The sequence below is a fragment of the Thamnophis sirtalis genome, unplaced genomic scaffold (genome assembly GCF_051295495.1).
Source record: "Thamnophis sirtalis isolate CommonGarterSnake01/CBP01778 unplaced genomic scaffold, rThaSir2_p1.2 scaffold_1, whole genome shotgun sequence".
Classification (NCBI taxonomy): Eukaryota; Metazoa; Chordata; class Lepidosauria; order Squamata; family Natricidae; genus Thamnophis; species Thamnophis sirtalis.
This window is the reverse complement of record NW_028261381.1, coordinates 136,970,145-136,986,184: the sequence shown is the minus strand read 5'-3', so window position 1 is coordinate 136,986,184 and position 16,040 is coordinate 136,970,145. Positions and strand designations below refer to the sequence as shown.

Sequence of the window (16,040 nt, the reverse complement as noted above, 5' to 3'; positions counted from 1 at the left end):
CAAGCAGTGCATTTATGACACATTCACACTTACTGCATGGCTTGGCTTGATATCCAAATGAAGTATTTTGTAGTTCATATAGCTAAAGTAAATACAAGCTTAGTTTATTTTATTTTGGAATTAATTTTTGTTGACTGCCTTGAATACTCACTGTTTGTAACTATTTCAGAAAACTTCAGCATGAATTATAGACAGGGAAATAACAAAGCTAGGCTTTGCACACACAATATTTCAAGTTCAGCATTTAGGACCCCAACTGAAAGGTTAAGAAGTGTTTACAGTGCTATAAAATACTCTGCTGTAAGGTCTACAAATCTCTTGTCTGAGTCACCCTCATCCCTCCAGCTTTGATTCCAGATGATAAACCTACAAATCCCATCCTTGCCTGACAGCAGCTTTGCTTATAAAGTAGCTCATGGTTTGTAGGTGAATGTTCCATGCAGAAGTCATTATTATATGGTATGTACAATTCTGCTTGAGAGAGATTCCCTAAGTTCAATTATGTTCCATAAGAATTTCCTTCAAAATTTATTTTATTTATTTATAACATTTATTGGCTGCCCTTCTTACCACATAACTCTGAGTGGCTTAACAATAGTAAGTTAAGCCACCAAAACTTTAACCTTAGACTGTCTATTGTCGACCCCACCCCATTCCTAAAAAGTCTTTAAGGGGTGTGCATAATCACACCAACGTCCCTACCTCCTCTGTCCTAATATTCCCTTGTATTCGTATTCATTTCAATCATGTCTATACTTATATCTGTTATCTAATTCATGCTTGATGAAATAAATACAATAAAATAAATATACTAAAAACACAAATAAGTTAATACAAGCCAAAGGCTACAATCCAATTAAAGATGGGGAAGGTGGGACCAGGGTGGGAGGGAGGTGGAAAATATTATTAATTAAGTTATTGGGAAATAAGGAAATATCAGAAGGGCAGATTTAGAACTTTATAGAATAATCCTCTTTTTTTCTTCCATTATCACATTTTTCTCAGCTCGACCTTACCAAACGGATAGAAGATCAGGGCCCATTAGATGTGATCATACATAAACTGACAGATGTCCTAATTGAAGCTGACCAAAATGACAGCCAGTCATTGGAGTTGGTTCTTAGGTTCCAGGTAAGTAGTATTTATTATATGCAATTATCAGCTACATTATCTTTCCAATCCATCTTCAAACAATTCTTTTAGGTCACAGTTGAGAATTGCCTAAAAATATTTTATGTAAAGAAAGAATATGGAACGTGTTCTTAACCTTAATGGTGAAGAAGCTATCACAACTGAATCTTCCTCTCCTGAAAAACTTAATGTTGCCATAGATTTAAAAACACCTCTTTCAAAAACAATGAAAAAGTGGGGCATGAATAAATAAAACAAACATGCAAATCACACATTAAAAACTACTGCATTACTGACTGCAATATAATTTTGTATATGGTAGTACCTGGGGTTGGTGCTGCCGGTCTTACTACCAGTTCGCAACACCACCACCTTCCCCCGCGTACGCTGTTCAATGGAAATTGTTCTGAACCCATGCTTAGAACAATTTACAGGGAACTGCGCACGTGCAATCACTAAAATTCAACATGGCAGCAACAGCAGCAGCAGCAAGAGAACTAGTTCAGGGGCGTGTCAGGCCTGGGTCGCTGCCACTTCTGTGACCCAGGCCCGAATTCCACTACCGGTTCAGGTGAACTGGACCGAACTGGCAGCAGCCCACCTTTGGGTAGCACTGTTGTATAGAGGCAATGCCTTGGTCAAACAATTTTGTTCCAAGTTTCAGATGGGGCGAATGTATTCTCTGCAAGCAAAAATAAATATTAAGTTCAACAAAAGCATACTACCAAAAACCACTTACCTCTGTAAGTTATAATATTATGCTATTAATATCCCTGGCTTAATATCTGGCAATATGCATAATCTAAAGGACATCTCAATGTAAGGAAAATGTTGATGTCTGAAGAGGCACAATGTTGGCAGTGGCCAGGAGAGCCTTTTGTCAGTTCTGGTATGTTCATCATCAGCCAAAATTGATCTTAGTTAATCTAGACACTTTAAAGATGTCACTTTAAAGTGACCCGGTTGTCAAACTCGATCATGTCACATGACATATTGTGACTTTTTTTGCCTTTGTGGAGCTGGAGTTGGGGTGACCTGTGCCTGACACATCCAGGCCGTCAGTTTGACACCTATGACCATGTTTAAGGAGTTAGAGACTCTCAATACATTATCAAACACAAATTTACATCAGTTGAATTGGTTATCAATTCAAATTGTTTATGTTAGTCTTAAATCTCTAAAGAGTTTGCAACCTATTACCTTAATAGCCACATTTATTTATATGACATTGCAAATACATTAATTTCTTTTTCAGGATCTGCTAATAAAATCTATTACACAAAGAACAAAATTGTCTTGATCCAATATTTATGGAATTCAATTGCAGTTGATTTAACTCCTTATTTAAGCAACTTTAAAAAGGTCTTCAACATTTCTTACTTCATTGCTGTCTTTTCTTAAGGGTTTATATGACATGTGTTAGTCATAGAATTTTTATCTCATAATTTCTGATATATCCAACATATCTTATCTCATTCTTCTTGCATGGACTTTAGTCCTTGGCTCAGAAATGTTAAAGTGATATTGTGAGAGCTTGGCTGTAAAACTGTCTTGAATAAATAAGATATAAAACGAGTAGTTCTTCCCTTAAGACTAAGAGTAATAATCATGAAATTATACTGTCTAAGCAAAAGAAAAATTAACTAGGCCAGGCAATTAAAAACTTAAGTTACTTATCTTTAAAAGGCAAAATGAACGTATGACTAGTTTCTTGTATTCCTTTTAAGAGGCACAGTTTGTACAAATAATATATGACCTAGATTGAATGTTTTGACAAATTTTGTTCTTTTCTTCTCTTTTTCTTTTTTCTTTTTGGCCCATATTGTAGAGGCACACCTCAAGGTGAAATGTACTTAAATGAAGAACTATTCAAAATAATATCCACAATTGTGTAATATTTTAGGAATAAAGTCAGTAAAATTATTATTCATAGATATTATTCTGCTTAGATTTTCAAAGTAGATTTCTCTGTGGCATTGTGTGACATATTTGGATAGGCCTTGGGCTCATTATTAATAAATCAAATTATATTTTGATTATGTCACACGGATTAATAAAACAGTGGCCTCATCCTATTTTTAAGAGTTAGTACCTTCATTGTTCTAAAGCTTACCACTGGAATTAGGGAGCCCCCCAAAAATGAGGAGCCTGTTAAATGTATGTAGTTAGACTGTAGTCTCCCATCTTTTTATTATAGTATTAATTTTTTTAAATTTGTTTTTAATTATATTAATTGATTTTAATGGTAGAAGGCTATAGCGTTATGGCAGTGATGGGTAAAGGTAAAGGAAAATATGGGAGAAGGAGTTGGCCACTCTTGGGCAACACAGGACTGTTGTCTTGTGACAGTTTTGTATTCCAGTTCCTTGGTCTCAACTCTGGTACCTTTTCAACAGACATTCAATGGCCCTGGCTTTCAGCTGCTGCTTCTAAATTCTAGGTCATTTTGTAATAAGCCTCCTTCATTAGTGATTTAATGGAGAAGGTCAGCTTGTCATGTATCACCATTTCTGAAAAGTGATTGCTCTTTTGGAGATATGCCCAGCTGGGTTTCAGATATGTCATCAGCCAGGTAACATTATCACTGTTGTCATCCAGGAATCTCTTACAGCTTTCTGGAATGCTGCATCACAGGTCCCCAGATGTGAAATCCTGTTCATTAAGTTGGTTTCTAAAGATCAGTTGGAATTTTTGATGTTGTACAATCCTCTCTGCTGCATAACAACTTCTCTTTCTGAACTCCATTTCTCAGTTGGTAGTGAAGTTCCCCAAACTTGGTTCTGGGAGACTTTAATCTTCCTTCTCAGGGAATGGGGTCTGAAATGTTTTGAGAGTTCATGGCCACCATGATCACCATGGGCCTATCCCAGATCATCCAGAGCCCAACATGGGACAGGGAGCTCACAGCAGATCTGTTGTTCCTTCCAGAGCAGTGGCTATGTGATCTGAAGGGGAGTGAGTTCTTGGTGTCTCTCTTGTCATGGTCATATCATGCCCTGATTTCTATGGGATTCTGTAATGCAAGTACCCACTGCATAGAGGCTGGATTCATTAGATAAATCCAGCCCTGGTGACTGATGGACCTGGATGGGTTTCAGAAGGAATTGGAGGTTGTTCTTGCTAATCTGCTGTATGGTTGTAATGGAATGTGTGGATAACCTTGGAGGATGAGGGACGGGATACTGTCTAGGAAACATTCAGATAAGAAGAGGGGAAAGCCTCAAGAAAATCAAATGTTGGAGGAAGAAAGTTAGGAAATATCCATCCTAATTGAATAGGCTGATAAATGTAATGACAGGATGGTTGTCCCAAAGGTGATTTTTTTTTAAAGGCAACTTGGATTTTGTTTTTTCTTGAAGATGTTTTGCTTCTCATCCAAGAAGTTTTTTCAGTTCTGTGAATGGTGTAGGATAGAAGGACTTATATTCTTTGCAGTCATATGTTCGTTAGCATACTTTCTGAGAGTCATTGAGGCCACTTGGAGGTGTATTTGTACCATCAGGGTCACCTGAATAGTGCAAATGGGTGTGAAACCTTCTTGGAACTCCTGAAAGGACTGTGTTGTAAACAGGAGATAGGTGATGTCGTTCCTACTCCTCCTCACTGTCCAGAATGTGGACATTGCTGTCTTCAAAAGAGTGACCTTTGTCTTTCAAATGCAAATAGACTGCAGAATCTTGCTTTAATGGATTTGTTCTCCTATGTTGTACCATTTGATTGTGAAGTGGTTTTTTGTTTCTCCAATGTACAGATCTACACACATCTCACTGCATATATCACATTACTCAGTTTGTGTTTGGGTATTTTATCCGTGGGGTGGACAAGTCTCTGCCTTAGTGTAATTTGGGGTTTAAAGTGCACGTATATAGTCAGTTGATTGAAAATCCTCCTGAGCTTTTCTGATATTCCTGCAAAGTATGAAATGACAAAGTTGCTTCTGTTGTGAAAAAAACTCCTACTGGGTCTTTTTTTGGATTTGATGAAGGCCCAGTTGAGAATAGCCATAAGTTCTGAAGGTTTCCTTGACGTATTTTAGTTCTTTTTCTTTTCCATCTTTGTGATAGGCAATCTTTTAGCCCGGTGGTGTAGGATTCTGATCACTCCCATTTTGTGTTCCAGTGGGTGGTGAGAATCAAAATATAAATATTGATCTGCGGGTGCAGGCTTTCTGTTAATTTCAGTAGTAGGGCTTCTGTCTTCCTTAAAGTATACTGCACAATCCAGAAAGGCCAGACTATTTTTCTTAACGTCTTTCCAAGTAACTTAATCTGTCCACAGAGTTGATGTGTTTGGTGAAGGCTTCCAATTCCTATGTTTTAATCTTGACCCAAGTATCATCCCAGGCTCCACTTTTGGCTGTGACAGCTTCTGCAGCCCTCTGCCAGCAAAAATGAAACTCAGGGAGCCGCACGGGGCCCCTAGAGCTCCATTTTTGTTGGCAGATGGCTGCAGGAGGCAATCATGGCTGAAAACAGGACCCAGGGTACCGTACACAACCCCCCCCCACCTTCATTTTCACTGGCTGCAGAAGGCCATCACAGCCAAAAACAGAGCTCAGGAGCCAATTGTGATGTCAAGCTGGCCATGCGCCCCAAGGTCAAACACAACACTGATGTGGCCTTCAATGAAATTGAGTTGTCTTTTTTCACCCTCCCCAGGCTCCAGAGACTTTCCTGCCCCCCCCCCCCCCGGAGGCCCTCTGGAGGCTTCCTCAGCCTCCCTGCCCTTCCTGGAGGCCCTCTGGAGGCTTCAGGAGCTTCCCTGAAGCCTCTGGAGCGTGAAAAATCGGCAAACCAAAAGTTCAGGAATGGACTTCCAGTTTGCTCATAGGGCCAGTTTTAGCCTCTAGGAGGCTTCCCTGAAGGCAACCTGGAAGTCTATTCTTGAACTTCTGGTTTGCCCGTAGGGCTGGTTTTTCGTGCTCCGGAGGCTTCAGGGAAACTCCTGAAGCCTCCGGAGGGCGGAAAATGGCCTCAAAAGAAGGCTAAAGTGAGCTGCCAGTGCGCGCATGCGCACTGGCCAGCTAATAGGGCAAGCCTCTATGCCCTGACAAATGGCTCTGCGTGCCATAGTTTCGCCATCATGGTTATAGAGGATTCTTTTACAAATTCTGCTTAATTCACATAGAGATTTTTATGAAAGACATACATTTTAAGTAATTTTAATTTACTTTAACTTCTTACTTCTTCATCCTTGTTTCTTCAGTTCATTGGACATTATCCAACAATTTTCAAAAAGCTGTAAAAAAATTAAGATAGGTAATGAATTTCCTTGGATTATTTTTCTTCCAGAATAAAAGGCTTAAGACAAGAAAGATGAGTTCATCAGTGAATGTTCTCTTTAGATCTGCTTTTATCTCCTCTCCATTAGCAAATAGACATTAGTTGCTGTTGTTTTAATTTAGATGCTGCATGTTTGTATGGCAGCCAATCCGTTTCATTACGCAATGTATACCATATTCTTCGATATTCCATAGAATACACTCTGTGTAGTCTGTAGAATGCTTTTAGTTCAATGACCAGTTCTTTAAGCATTATTGATTTTGCCATTGCTTCAAATGTACGTTGCCCGGAGCTACAGCTACCTGTTCACTTGCTGCTCGGATCATATATTTGTGCTCTGTGTTCCTTTTGCTCAAATGCTTTAACATAATTGCTTTGCGTTTAATTTGTTCTGAAGATTATTGATCTTATTGAATGGAAAAGTACTAGAAAGGGCTTGAAAGTAGTTGTAACAACAATGTTATATTTATTTTATTTGAGCAAGTAAAATAAGACTGAGATATACTAATGAGTCTTTTCCTGTGTAAATATTTTAAAAATATACTCATTTGTTTCAAATGCAAAGAATTGGTGTTTTTCTTAGGCTTTCTTTTAAACAAAGTATTGATAATCACTACACTCTGTATGTTATGATAAAAATAATTTAGATATACAATTTTTCCTGAGAGAGTTCATAAATTTGTACAATTAATATTTAGAAGTGAAGTTTTGTGTTGATTATAAAACATTGTGTGAATAAATAGTTCCTGGAGGAGTACATCAATAATTTCTTTGAGCTAGTAGTCTTCCTCTGTGGCACATTACTGCAGGAGAGGTTTGAATACATTCTTGGACATCATCCAACTTATGCAAAGCTTCATCAAATATCACCCCTCTCCCCCAAAACAAGAGGGAATTAAGTATATACCCTAGAGCACCTTATAAAAACTTTTCAAGTATTTAAGGTTTATTTTGAAAAATATAACTTAAAGACCATCTTCTTAGATTGGCACTGAAAGCTGAAAAAGAACTCATGTTGAATGAAGTGTAATTGACTTTTTACATTCACTCCAATATAATTGTCCGCCCTCAAAATTAGTAAAAAATTAGATATTGAAATGTGGACAACGCAGTCCATTGTTAGGTACTGAATCTCTCCATAGATCATCATCTGAGCTTGAGGTCAAATGCACCAACAAAGAGTACATAGTTTGTGAAGATTATGCAGATCAGAAATGGGAAACTGACAGGAGTGCAGATCTAGGAATTGGCTCCTGGAAATAAAAGAAAAAATGTTACAGAAGGGCCTGTTGAGTAAAAAAATGGTAATACTTGGAAGGGAAGATCTAAATCACCAACATATAAATTATGAATATGATAATATCATTCGTGTTTTGATTCTTGCCATTTCTTGTAGTACATGCAGATGATTGCACATATACTTTCACCAATGTGTTGTCAAGCTCCTTATCACAATATACGCCAGGAAGTAAATTGTTAATCAGGCATAATGCAAAAAAGGGGGATTAGATAATACATTGGAAACCAAATATGAAAATTCATTTATTAGAGAATATATTAAAATGGGGTCTATGGGGACTGCTTGACTTTTTCCCTCACCTATTCTGTAACTGGTGGACTGAAGCCTTATTAAGAGATAACATTAAAATACCCATCCATTCCTCATCTGCCATGTTTGGATCAATTCCCTTTTCTTTTTCAGATTTGGAGAATACCATTGCATATCCTTCTGCAAACAGAAGCGCTCTGTGCCCCTTACACAACCTCCAAAGTTAAATTTTGTGGTATTGAGAGCCCTCCCCTGACAACACTATTGAATTTTGGTGACTTGGTTGCTAAAAAAAGGTGCCATTTTGAGGTAGAAAAATAGCACACAACTATATAAGCCCCAAAGTAGACAACATAGTATTTTTTAAAAATGCTCAAAAAATTAGATCAATCCAGTCATGTTTGGATGGAATGAAACATCCCTCTCTTCACCTTCCCCATTGCATCCCTCTGGCCACTTAAATAGTGCTAAGTGCAGCTCCTAGTCACCAAAAAGTAGCTCATTTATACAAAAAAAACAGGAAGAAAATACATATTTCCGGTTATTTTGTCCTGCTGATAACTATAACTATATACTAGTCTAGGGAACCTGCCTAGAATTCTGTTTTTGGAAAACTAATTTGGAAACTCTGAATCTATATTTTCTTTCTACAGTATTGCTTATTCTTTGTAGATGAACTAGTAATTAGTTTCTTGTTCACCAAATGGGATTAGAGTGTGGAATATAGCCTTTGCTATAAATCTTTGCCCTAAAAAATGATCCTCCATCAGGATTAAGATTACTATTCCTCTATAATTTTTTTCCCCATGTGAAAATAACTAAGCTGGTCTCCCAAGAGACATAGCCATTAACAAACTGCCTAAGGTAATAGGTATTCCTCATCAGCTTTACTCTTTGGGCCTAACTAAAATAGAGATACAGATGGAGAAATCCAGGGTCAGGCTAAAAATATGCAATGCCTTAATATAGCCATTTTATTTTGCTGTTGCTCAAGGGGGCATTTTCCTCGCTTGCATTTTAAAAGTTGCATATTTCCGTTGATGACATGGTCACACAACTGTTCATTTATTGCCAAAGCCTGGAAAAATACTGTGTCTAGCTGTATTTCCTTCTCCTTCTCCCGGATATGTAGAAAATTAAAAGCAAGCTTGTTCCTAATAGAACAATGGCATTGAAATTATTTTTGCCTTGTAGTTAAAACAGGATTTGTACAGCCTTATTCTTTGGAATTGACTTTCTGCCCTCTCAGACTCAATATGATAACTCAAAGTGGCAGGCAGGTAATTTTTAACTGTTTCTAAAGTATTACATGTTTCTCCTTAATTTCTTCACATTATCTCTTTCAAATTTAAACGAACGCATTTCTGCAGTTAGGAATTGATCCTGTTTACTTCCAAACTGTTTCAGCCCACTCTTTTAAGGGAAAGAATTACTGAGCAACTCTTCTCAGAATTAAAAGGCATCCAATTTTATGTTATCAATGCTACGTACCAGTTTATGCTCCCATAAACTGAAATGATTAGCCTTCACTCAATTTGAATCTTCCATGTATTTTCAATTCCCATGATTCCAAATTTGGGAAAGATAAACTGGACTAATAATGTCTAGTCAGGAATGTTTTTACATATTAGTTTAAACTAGCAATGAGTAATGTTTTATGGGCAGAAGCCACACCTGAGTTTCTTAACATATTAGAGGGTCACAAGTCTTCTGCTGATACAGTGATACAGTGATTTCCAGCCTCTTTTTTATATATAATTTCTGAGTTTAGAGGGAAGAGAAAGAGTAAGGATGGGAATGTTTCCTCTATAAAAACTCTTGTATTATCTTTCCTATCTTTAGTTCTGTCTTAGGTGGTTATTGAAAATCACCACGCCTAATTTTGGTGGTTAAAAATTTATGTCTATTGGGGAGCTCCATGTAGACTTGAGGCAGCTTACCCCATCATTAAATTATAAGCAGTTCATCTACAGCATATGCATGCAGACTCCTGTTTTGTGGCATGTTTTAATGCAAGCAAAGAGCCTCTTTTTAAAATGGTAACAGTTGCCTTTCCTTGTCTGCGCAGGCAGAGACCATACTTCCATTAGGGCTGTCATCACACACATATTGTACAGTCGGTCACCTGGTGGCCACAAAGTGACCCCACCTGCCTTGCAAAGAATACTTTAACATTTCAGGGACTAATGTTCCACTAACACGTTTTTCAAAGCTCCTCTTTCAAATGTTCTTTATAGTCTTGCTTACATGCATTCATTGTCAGTCCATCACAAAAAGAATTAATGAGTTTAATCAGTAAAAAAAATTGTTGCTTATATGCATATAGGCAATACATCTATACAAATATATGTTATGCTGTTTACTTTCAAAGTAAGAGCAAAGTTATGAAGAATGCAGAAATGAAGGGGGTGGTGGAAATAAGGTGACATAATAAAAGCATGAGATAAACAGAAAAAGAAACATAGCTAAATGTAGCTTATACAATAATCATTCACTATATTTCTTAATGGCTTACTATCTTTATTAATCATTCTTGCTTTTGTTACGTCCTTACTCTGCTTCATACATTACCTTTTGTTCTTTACAATTCTCACTTGCCTCTTTTCTGAGTGTCACATCAGCAACCTGTTGATCTTCCTCTTTCACTCCACCCATTCATTCCTTTATATATTTATTTTGTGATTCGATCCTCATTTGTTCTCCTATGACCAAGCCACCTTGCTGTATTTCTTTCACATTGGTCATTCATTTTTTTTTAATCCAATCCAAATTCATCCAGGGTCTTTTCATTCCTATCCATATCTTTTCTTGCTTTAAAATACACATTTCCTAATTACCCTATATTCCTGCTGCATCCAGATCATTTTTATTCTTTTACTAACATACCCAACTTTAACTTATGTAAAACAAACTGGGAAGACTCTCTGGGAGTCAGACAGCATATACATTTAATAAATTATTATGGATGGTTGCACAGTCAGAGATTTAGACTGAATTTGTCACTTTTGTCCACCTATTGAGTCCTTCCCAAGGACCTGGAATAGACAGATGTTGCTGTTTAAAGATATTAAAAGTATCATCACAAGATGTAAGCTGTTCCAAGCAAAGCTACCTTTTGCAATTGACTGGTGGTGATTTTGTCAATGCTGATGGTGTTCAACGTGCTCAGTTGTTTTGGAATTGCACCTGAGGCATTTATTACTATCAGTACTATCTTTTTGTTTGCCACAATCGTTCTACTTCTTTGTTTGGTCTTTGTGATTCTCAACAGAGAAGGGACAGACCTTCTCTGTCATTTTCCCACTTCTCTGGAACAGCATATCTCTAGAACAGGGGTGTCAAAGTCAAGGCCCGGGGATGGATTCGGCTGCGGGGTGCTTAGATCTGGCCCGTGGGGTGCCCGGGAAACATCAAATGACTGGCCCACAATGCCTCTGCCAGAGAAAAGGCAGCTTGGGTGGGTTGCATGCGGCCCTCGTGAGCTTTGTTTTCGTTGGCAGAGGGTTGCAAGAGGCAGCCGAAAATGGATCTTGCAAGGGCCACGGGCAGCACTCCCAAGCTCCATTTTTGCTGGCAGAGGGTTGCAGGAGGCCATCACAGCCAAAATAGAGCTTGGGAGCCCATTTTGCTGGCAGAGTGCTCGGTCCACCACAGGCGTCCCCAATATGAGTGATGTTGAGTTGGCCACCATGGCCACGCCCTCCCTGACTGCCCAAGGTCAAACACAATCTTAATGCGGCCCTCACTGAAATCGATACCCCTGCTATAGAACATCCCCAATTCTGATATAATTTCAGAATGGAATTACAACTTGGCTCTTTGAGAGGACCTTTTAAAGATATGGACTGGTCAATCCTGAAGAATGCTAGTAGCAATGGTTGTAGGTTTGTTATATCTTTGTTATAATTTGTAATGTTTCATTCTATTTGTTATTGTCATTTTAAAAAATCTTTATAGCAGATATGGAATTACAAGTTATTCAGAGTATTTTTTAATTGGAGCAGCATATATTATTAAATAATGAAGAATCATGAGTCTGGATTCCTACTTTCATACGCACTTACAGTTTAGATGACATCAGAATATTTTTATTAAAAATATTTGTCCTTCAGGTTTTAGTAAGATTTCCACAAAAAAGACTTGAAGATAAACAGTTTGACATATAGGTCACATTTTTAAAAGTAGAGATATAAATTGTTCTTTCCCTTTTGCAGCACATGTTTTAAAAGCAAAATTATGGAAGCCCACCTCTTCACTAAGTTTACTGTCGCTGTTCTTTGGCAAGCAGTTCTGATGATTCACAAATGAAGGAATTACTTGTTGATTTTCTGTGAGCTTTTTAAGATATCTTAATAAATATCTGTCCTGAAATCCAAGCAAAGGTTCATTTTCCCAAATATCTTTATTTCTTGTTGTTTAGATTATATAGTATTAAAAATGTAATAGAAGGAGTACGCACACAGTATTCAGACTAAATTGATCCTACTGCCCTTTAAGTGTTTAACATGGCATTGCATATAAATAGAATCTATATCCTTGCTATTCTGGCATAAATAGCACTAAACAGATTAAAGACAGAAATAAAACAGTTGAAGGTTTGGAATTGATTTGCATTTTGGAGTCAGGAGATTATTAGTGGGCTTTTTAATTATTGAAGAGTTTTTAAAAGATTTTTGAATTTGCTTTTTAGAATATAGATCTAGATTAATCAGATTAAAGATGTGACATATTGGTAACTCTGCTGAATTTGAGATATTGCATAAGTGACTACATTTTACATACAGTCTTAAGTCTTTAGGCATAAGGTTAGCAGAATTACATACATACATACATACATACATACATACATACATACATACATATATTTAAAGTCACAACCCCTGGTATGCCCCAATTATGGGAGGAAGCTAACTGCTTCCATTCTCTGTCAATTGGCTCGTCACAAGAGTCCATCACGACAGAAACCCAATATTTTTACTGTTGCCTTTGTTATATTTGTGTTTTTTATTTGTGCTGATAAATAAATAAAGGGAGACTAGTATAGCTCTATTTCAAGCTATTTAGCTCTCATCAGCTAGCCATACCCTTACTGGGATTCGAGCCTGGCCTATATTACATATTAGGCAGACGTCTTAGCCATTAGGCCACAGGCTCTGATCCATTATCAGCTGAGCCATGGAGAAAGGTATATATTTAAAGTCACAACCCCTGGTATGCCCCAATTATGGGAGGAAGCTAACTGCTTCCATTCTCTGTCAATCGGCTCGTCACAAGAGTCCATCACGACAGAAACCCAATATAACAAAGGCAACAGTAAAAATATTGGGTTTCTGTCGTGATGGACTCTTGTGATGAGCCGATTGACAGATAATGGAAGCTGTTAACTTCCTCCCATAATTGGGGCTTACCAGGGGTTGTGACACTATATATATATATATATATATATATATATATATATATATATATATATATATATATATGTATGTATGTATGTATGTATGTATGTATGTATGTATATGTGTGTGTGTGTGTGTGTGTATATGTGTGTGTGTGTATATATATATATATATATATATATATATATATATATATATTTTTATTTGTGCTGATAAATAAATATGTGACTTTAAGTGTGTGTATATATATATATATATATATATGTATGTATATTTATGTGTGTGTGTGTGTGTGTGTGTGTGTGTGTGTATTTTCAAGCATGTATTTTCAAGCAAGTATTTTCAAGCATGAGTCTAACTTCATCAGCTGTTAATGGTTCCATTGCTATCAAGATTTCATAGTTGTATGAATTGGCAATTTAAGAAGATTTAGATTGTCCAGTATTCTGTTCTCACAGTCATGTACTTATGGGGAACTCACAATCACAATGTAAATCCATCACTTACGGCTCCAATACCTGATATTCAGTATTTGACTGTCTAGCTTGGGAAGTGTTATGGTTATCCATCATGATTAGTAACTATAGAAAAAAAAATTAAACTATTTTAAATTTACAGTAGCTATAACAAATTGTTTTAATTTCTGCTATTACTAGGTTAGTGTTTGTTGCAGTGAAAGTATCATCAATGTTAAAATAAGACTTTTTAGCATATTTATTGTAAATAAAATTTTGTATACAAACATAGGAGGAATGAGAGGAATTATAAATCAACTGTCCTAGCCTGCTGTCTTCCAATTGTTTGGAACTGCAATTGCATACCATTTTTAGTGGGAATTTCAGGAGTTGTCATCCAACATGTTATCAGATACTATATATTCACCATATTCTGTGTTACTTTAATTTTGGGATATGGCTGAGAATCATACCATCTATTACTTAAATGATTGCTACTTGAAATCCAATTATTGTTAATTGAAGATATGCTGTACTGGAAGTATCTTTCTATCATATACAAAGTTTCCAACAGTAATTCTTCTCTGAAGAATATCACATGCCATTTCTTCATTTCCCTAGGAATATATTGATGCTCATCCTGAAACTATAATTCTGGATCCTCTTCCTGCTATCAGGACATTACTGGACCGATCAAAGTCTTACGAACTTATTAGACAGATAGAACTGTATATGAAAGGTAAGCCTCTAAACTTTTTATTGGGAGACTAAAAGCTAGTGGTGGGTTGGTAAAACTTATGTATTTTACATTTTTGTTTGCATATGGAGAAATACATTCCTACTAAAAGGAAATAGTTTATACCTGCAAGAAATACCACAATTGCTAGGACTATAAAATAGATAAAGCATATCCAGTAGTAGATTTTTTTGCATACATACGTTCATACATGTATGCATACATACCAGAAAAAACTTAGTATAATAATATATAAAGATAAATAATAACATAGATAATAACATAAAATAAATTCCATCTAAAATGGCATCACTGCTCAACACTGTCCAAATATAAAGTAAGATATTTGGACTGGACAAACATGGCACCCTTGCTATAAACGGAGGTATAATACTGAAAACTGAAGGAATCAAAATGTTCTGTGGAAATAACATCAAGAGTCTGAATGAAGAAGATAATTACAAATACCTGAGTCTCTTTCAGGTTGGCAACAAAGTCAAGAAGAACATTAGTAGTTAATACAACAGAAGAGTGAAGATCTTAAAATCCAAAGTCAGTGGCAGAAATGTTATTCAATTCCAGTCATTAGATAACAGCTGGAAAGTGGACTGGACTCGAGCAGAACTAAAAGCTCTGGATAACAAGACCAGAAAAATAATGACAATGAATCATGCCTTTCATCCATGCAGAGATGTTGACAGAGACTATTTACCAAGAAGCATAGGCAGATATGGAGTGTTGCAAATACATCCATCAGTTGAAGAAGAAAAAGGGTTAGAAAAAGAATATCTGAAGAAGATACTGAAGAAAACATCCTGAAGCCAGTATACCAGAAGGGGTTACTGAGTAGTGGGAAGACCAAATGCCTACAAGAAATAGCCAAACAGCGATTAGAAATAGCATTTACTTATATACCGCTTCATAGTGCTTTACAGCCATCTCTAAGCGGTTTACAGAGTCAGCCTATTGTCCCCAACAATCTGGCCCCTAATTTTATTGACCTCAGAAGGATGGAAGGCTCAGTCAACCTTGAGCTGGTCAGGATCAAAGGAATTGAACACCTGGCAATGTGAGCAGAGTTAGCCTGCAGTACTGCATTCTAACCACTTTGCCACCACTGCTCTTACAGAATAGGAAAGTGTCATGGCAACAAAAATTATTACATGACTAGTACATAAAAAACTAGCAGACAAAGGCAGATAACAAGACCTGCCAATGGCTAAGAGCGGGAAAGTTTAAGAAAGAGACAGAGAGGCTAATTCTGGATGCGTGAGACCAAGCCTTAAGAATAAATGAGTATAAAGCTAGAATTGAGAAAACAGAAACGGTGGACCACCTGGTTAACTGCTGGAAGAAAATCACATAGACAGATTACAAATAGTAGCATCACAAAGTAGCAACAACTGATGACACCCCAAAATAGCCACAGACAAGTGTCTGTCATATAACACTCCAGACTTTTTTAATCAGAAAGAGTATGGATAGTGGACA

At 36.8% G+C, this 16,040-nt stretch overlaps 1 protein-coding gene across 2 annotated transcripts in view; it reads left to right on the top strand.

Moving 5' to 3' along the window:
- Positions 1–16,040, top strand: part of ITPK1 (inositol-tetrakisphosphate 1-kinase) — a 121,289-nt gene that overhangs the window by 70,250 nt on the left and 34,999 nt on the right. For both annotated transcript variants that reach the window (XM_087725712.1, XM_087725713.1), the window contains exons 3-4: positions 1,006–1,131; positions 14,435–14,552. In XM_087725712.1, coding sequence (XP_087581838.1) covers positions 1,006–1,131; positions 14,435–14,552 — 244 coding nt within the window. The remainder of the gene's footprint in view (positions 1–1,005; positions 1,132–14,434; positions 14,553–16,040) is intronic.